At 36.5% G+C, this 6,688-nt stretch overlaps 1 protein-coding gene across 1 annotated transcript; it reads right to left on the bottom strand.

Annotated features, from left to right (window-relative positions):
* Positions 1–1,234: 1,234 nt before the first annotated feature.
* LOC141617383 (uncharacterized) lies at positions 1,235–4,452 on the bottom strand. The gene is made up of 5 exons (XM_074434568.1): positions 4,152–4,452; positions 4,017–4,069; positions 3,334–3,910; positions 2,067–2,782; positions 1,235–1,264 (listed from the first exon to the last, which is right to left on the bottom strand). Exons 1-5 carry the CDS (start codon positions 4,450–4,452, stop codon positions 1,235–1,237), a joined length of 1,677 nt encoding a protein of 558 aa, XP_074290669.1.
* Between the last annotated feature and the right edge of the window lie 2,236 nt (positions 4,453–6,688).

Raw genomic sequence — 6,688 nt, 5'->3', positions numbered from 1 at the left:
AGGCGGAGCACATGAGTGACTACTTAGCGAAGAAGAACGTGGAAAGAGCAGATGATATAATAACGTTTGATGTTGTCAACATCAACTTCCCTTGGCAAAAGACAGAGATGAACAATACTGAGTCTGGAAACTTCTTAATGATGCACATGATTCGATATGAGGGTGTAATGTTTGAAGCCGACCTGAACCAAAAAGTGTATAGGCGATACTACTGGCTAGAAATGGCAGCAGATTGCTTTTAGCCGACATAAATGAGAACAGAACACCTTTGATCGAAAAGGTAAAAGAATTTTCAGATGGGAAGGATGAAATATGGAAGACATTGAAGCAACAAAGGAAGAACAACGAAAAGGCGAAAGGGAAGCATCAAGTGGAAGTACCAATGGCGTAAGTTCAAACAAAAGAGAATGCTGAGGTTGTTGTGGAGGAGACAAATAAAGAAGATGTTAGGAAACAAAGAAAGGAGGATTGTACTAAGAAACCGATTATTAACACAGAATTGCCAATCCTTCGGCAATCTCCTAGGAAAAGGTAAAAACCATTTACAATTGCATATACAAAAAGATAGAAAATAATTAGGACAAAAGGTGTCCAGAAATAATAACTGACTGTTGGTATGGATTTGCTTTACAGAGGAGCTGATCCCGGAAAAGATGGTGAAGATCGTACGTACGAGCCCACAAGAACATACAAACGTGGTAGGATTAAGACCGTTGCAAATCCAAAGAACCGCAGTAGAGGTAGAGGTTGAGGAAGGAATTAGGACTACTATATTTGTTAGAACAAAGTTGTAATTAAACTAAATGGTATGTAATGGTAGTAGAACAAGGAATTTAATGGTAACTCTTTATAATGGTAAAATAGTGATGGCTATTTTGGATCTCATCTAACTCTTGCTAAAAGTGTGATATTATTTCACGTTTGGTGTGATATTGTGTAATAGTTGCTGTGATATTGCTTCTCAATATCACACAGGGCTAAAACAATACCACACTGTTTACTTTTAAATATCACTATGGATATGGATTGTTAAATCTCACGTTGATATTGTTTTTAGAATGTTGTGATATTGTTGTGTACACAGGTTGATATTGCTTCTCAGTATCACACAGTTTGGTAAACAATATCACACAGAGTACTAAACAATATCACACTATGAATATGAAAGTTTAAATCTTACGTTGATATTGTTTTCACAATGTTGTGATATTGTTGTGCACACAGGTTGATATTGTTATAGAAAAATGCAGAAGCATATTATGAACTGCCATATTTTAACAACACAAAACACAAGATGAGAAAAACTTAAAGCAAAAGGCATATATTGTAGTTATGATGTAGTGATACTGTTTAGAGTAACATGTGAAATATATAAATGTAAGGTGTGATATTGTTTCTCAAAGATCACAAAATACAAAAACAAGACAACTGAGACAACTAAAATAATCAAATATTCTCCGAGTACGAGTATTTTCTATATAAAATAAAGTATAATCTATACTTTAATGAATGTTGTGGTCTATATTAATATACTAGGCACAAAGAATGTCGTCTATTTTTCTTGCTATAATTAATGAGCGCCATCAACAAAAACTCCTTCGACCAATCAACCATCATCAAAGATCATCCTCATCCGAACTACCCCGAAAATACAAAAAGGTGAAACAGTGATATTAGTTTATATAAGGAGTGATATTATTTCAAATGAAGTGTGATATTGTTTCTAACTCGGAACAATTACAAACAATATCACATTCTGTTATCCTCAAACAGTCATACTGTGTACTACAAAGTGTGATATTATTTCTAATAAGGTGTGATATTATTTATAATAAGGTGTGGTATTGTTTCTAAAATTACCAGGAAAATATTTTAAAAAGTTGAAACATATGTGTTGACACATTCTGTTATCCTCAAATAAGATCACATTCTGTTATCGTCAAATAGTGATACTGTTTAGTATAAGAGGTGATATTATTTAAAATAACATGTGATATTGTTTCTGACTCGTGACCATACAGCATATATAAAAAGTTTCATACATAGACTTTCCATAGTGAACATACCTTATTGTCGGCATCAGGTACAAAAGCATTAGGACAGTTACGTTTATCATGGTGAGCCATTTGTTTGCAATTACGACAAAGCCTTTTAGGTTTCTCCGCTTTAGCTATGCATTGTTGCTTTTTGGAGATCATTCGCTTGCCGCTACCCTTGTTCTTTGCCTGACGAGGTGGTAGAATCCTCACCTCAGTTGAGGAACTGCACCCAAGAAGCATCTCCAACTCCTGCTCTTTGGTCATTGACTCTGATTGCGGATTGAGTTTCACCCTGAATTGTTTAAGTGTGTCAACAAGATCAGTGATGTCCTTCGTAGACACATTCTTGAGCACACTGATGGTCGCGTAGAACTCTGACCATAACTTGCACATTTCCATCTTTCGTAAATCAGTGGCATCAAAATCCTCAATTAACTCACCATGTGGACCATAAAGAGGGATCTTATGTGCATTCTTGGTCCACCGCATAAGAAGGTATTTATCGGGCAAAGTGTGTACTTGTTTTCCAGAGTAGACCCAGATAATGTGTCTACAAATAATACCCTTCCTGTTGAACAACTTGCAAGAACATTCAGCGTCATTCGTTAGAGAATTGTAGACAACTTGGTAGGTCTTCTGCGTTCTGGCATCAGCAATACCAATTAATTCTACACCGTTTGCAGGTGGTGTGAAGCCACCAACACTAAGGGAACAAATAGAAGCAGAAGCTTCTACTTGAAAATCTGCAAAAGCAAAGATTTGTATAAACCTTTGAAGCATGAGCTTCCAACTTAAGAGAAGTCGCTAATTGTGGAAGAGTACAATCATCGTCTCTATCAAGTTGTTTTTGAGTATGGCGCTGTACATCAATGGCGCTTTGAAACCGCATCAAGAATTCAACAAGTGTACCATGTGCATTTTCAAAACGCTTGAAAAAATTATTCTGACTCTCAGAACGTTGAGTTGTTCGTAAGAGACAACCCATAGGAACATCACGAAAATAAGCTGGGATCCATTTTCTCCTTTTTCTAAACATGGTTGACAACCAGGAATTACCTTCCAGTTATGCTCATTGACCAACTAACACCACTTGTGCTTCAAATTCAAGAGGTTCTAACTCAAAGATCCCAAACAATAGCATTCAAACGGTGACAAAATCGGTCTCTTTCGATATTACAGCCCAACCTTATCGAAGCTTTTGCATAATATGCCACATGCAATATCTGCGCTTAGCATGTTTGAAAACAAAGACGCAAACCCACTTTATTCCAAAGACACCGATCGGTTATTATACAATGTGGCTCTCGCTGTCCCATAGCATCAAGGAACTTTTGAAAGACCCACGTGAACGAATCTTCATCCTCATGAAATAGCAAGGCAGAAGCAAAAGTAACTGACCTTTTGTGGTGGTCTACGCCAGTAAAAGGAGTGAAAAGCATACAATACTTATTCGTACTGTAAGTTGGATCGTAAGTAATGTAATCACCAAACAAAGCGTAGTTTCTACGAGACTCTGCATCACACCAAAACGCACGAACCAAGCATTTACCAGAATCCACCTCATAAGCAAAGTAAAAACCTTCACTGGTATCACGTTTATCCTCAAAATAGTTAACAAACAGTTGAGCATCCCGGTCTCCTATGAAACATTTGATATCCCTTCCAAAATTCTTAAAATCAACCAATTGAGCTCCAACATTCTCATAGCCATCTACATATTCCTTGACATTTCTAAATGCCCTTGTTGGCCCTTGATTAACCCTTGAATGATCAATAATTGTCTTTTTATGGTAAAGATGGAGGTGCCTGTGTTTTTTTTGGAACTGTTGATTTCTAAGTGAACAAAGACGGTGATTATGCCACTCACGAAACTGAAAAACAACATAACCATCCCCATTATAGCGAAACTCAATCATAGCAAGACAAACCAATCCTAGTTAATTTAGTGTTCCTGATATCAAAAGGCCTGGGAGTTGCCTGCTCCTTTCCACTATCTAAAACAATAGCCTTCCTCTTACGATCTCTAAAACCTTCACGGTTGCAAACAACATATTTATACTTCACATCACCGACATGACCCTTTTTGAGAAGACTTCCTAGGTTCAAAACCACATGCTTCTGCATACACATCATAAAAACTAATAGCTTCTGCCAACGTCCCAAACAACTGGCCAATATAAGGTTTAAACTCTGGTGCAACATTCCTTGTCCACAATTCACTACCACCAGGTGTGGAGTCCAAAAGTAGTTGATGCACACGAGAAGGAACAGAATGTTGTTCAACATGTGGAGCAGAACTAGATGCATCAGGTGGTTCAACAAGAGAAAGTAAGTGAAGAATCAACAATAGCGATCTATCTTCGAGACGTAATGGTAGAGACATGAAGATCATTACAGGAAGAAGAAGTGACATTATTTGTAGGATCTGGCAAGAAAAGTAAAATGTAAAATAACAAGAAAAAGTCTTAAAGATATGAAGGAAATCAAAATCACACAAGTGGTTGAACAATATCACATATCCAGGAAAACAATATCACGTTGTTTGGGAAAAATATCACACATGAGATGGAAAACGATATCACAAGGAATGTTGCAGGAACAATATCACACAAGTGCCTGAACAATATCACATATCCAGGAAAACAATATCACGTGCACTGGAACAAATATCACACATGAAGTTGAAAAAAATATCACCAGTTGTACAATGGTACAGATCAACAAAACAATATCACCAATTGAGAAGACAATATCACATATTGAGCAAAATAAGAACGTCAATGAACAAAAAATATTTACCAAAAGTATAACGAACATGTGATTGAAAGTCAAAGCACAAGATAAAGAGAGAATACACAGAGATTTCAGAATACGCTGAAAGTACAAAATTAAGAAGAATAACATACCAGACATCGCAATGAGGATTGAATACGCAGAGATTTGAGCAGGAAAATCTGAAATCAAACAAAAACGTGCAAATTTTAAGGAAGCACAAAAGTAAACTGAAAATAACAAATAAATCAAGATGAAATTCAAAGCATATAAACGAAAAGAAGAACAAACGGTAAGATAAGAACGAAGTCGAAACGAAGGATCTAAAAACAAAGAATTACGTATTACAACAAAGGAAATAATTGGAATAATATGATAATTGTGAAGAATGAGCAAGAAAACCTGGAAATACAACAAAAACGTCACAATTTTGAGGAAACACAAAATTAAATTGAAAATAACAAACAAAAGGAAGATGAAATTCAAATTATAGAAACGAAACAAGAACAAACAGAGTAATGTTACAACGAATTCAAATTTAGGGACTAAAACGCCAATTACGTACCTCAAAAAACGAACTAATTGGAATAATATGATAATTGTGAAGAATGACGACGAAAAACGGAGATGACGCCTAAATTCTAGGGTTTTCCACTCAACAATGGAGGAAGAAGCTACGTAGAGAGAGAGAAGTTGAAGGGAGAAGAAGAAAAAAGAGGAAATAACGGTATTTGTTCTAAAACGTGGTTTATATAGGGGAGTGTTAAATTACAGATTTGCCCTTCCTTGTTTCTACCCTAAATACCTATCATAGTGTTAATCCTCAATCCTCAAATATATAACTAATACTCACATGATCCCATTCCTATATATATATATATATATATATATATATATATAGAGAGAGAGAGAGAGAGAGAGAGAGAGAGAGAGAGGCAAGATCCGGTGAGTCCACCTAAATATTTGAGTCTGTGAGTCCAGGAAATAATATCACAACTTACACGAAACAATATCACAACTTACACTAAACAATATCACGAAAAATACGCATTAAAAACAGTAAAAACGAAAGGGGCTGAGAGTATAATAAGTGTGCAACTAACTGTCGACTACGAGTCGACGACCACCCACGACCAACCACCATACCTTCACCACCACCAGCACCACCACCACCCTTGACTTAGTACCACACCACAACACGCAAATCCGGCTGGCTCACGCCCACCATCGTCACCGTTCACTAACATGCAATCAATAACCTTCTTCCAATAACCTTCATCTAAGAACACCTCAGTCACCGTGTCATATTTTCGACCACCATCACATGAGCCTGCTATAAATAGTTCGACAAGTATATTGGTTCGGTTAACTTATTGAAATTGTTTTTCAATTTCAGTAGAACTAAGTTTTGAATATTAGTGCAAGAAGTTTTTTGTGTAATTCTTTGGGGTGTAATTATGATGGCTCACACGTCATATGGGTGATTCACAGTGGAGGGACTACTCGTCGGCGTCGATTGCAATCGGAATTATGAAAGGCCAAAGTGGTTCAGTGGTCATGATATTATAGTGTGACCCTTGATATTGTTTAATATAAGTTGTGATATTGTTACGAAGACTCACGGACTCAAATATTTAGGGTGGACTCATGTGATCCTATATATATTCGGCCTCTATATATATATATATATGGAGGCCGAATCCGGTGAGGCCGTTAATTATGGCGAGGCGGCCGGACTCACCAAATTCCTTCATTAATCCTTCATTTATGAACTAACTTCCTATTATTCATTGGGCTGAAAATTGAGGGGTCATTCCAAATCTTTTCATTTAGTCCAAAATACTTTCTCTCACTAAAATATTAAATCATACAATAGC

This window comes from Silene latifolia, chromosome X, assembly GCF_048544455.1.
Source record: "Silene latifolia isolate original U9 population chromosome X, ASM4854445v1, whole genome shotgun sequence".
Taxonomy (NCBI): domain Eukaryota; kingdom Viridiplantae; phylum Streptophyta; class Magnoliopsida; order Caryophyllales; family Caryophyllaceae; genus Silene; species Silene latifolia.
The sequence above is the reverse complement of the archived record's forward strand: the minus strand, read 5'-3'. Positions and strand labels throughout refer to the sequence as shown.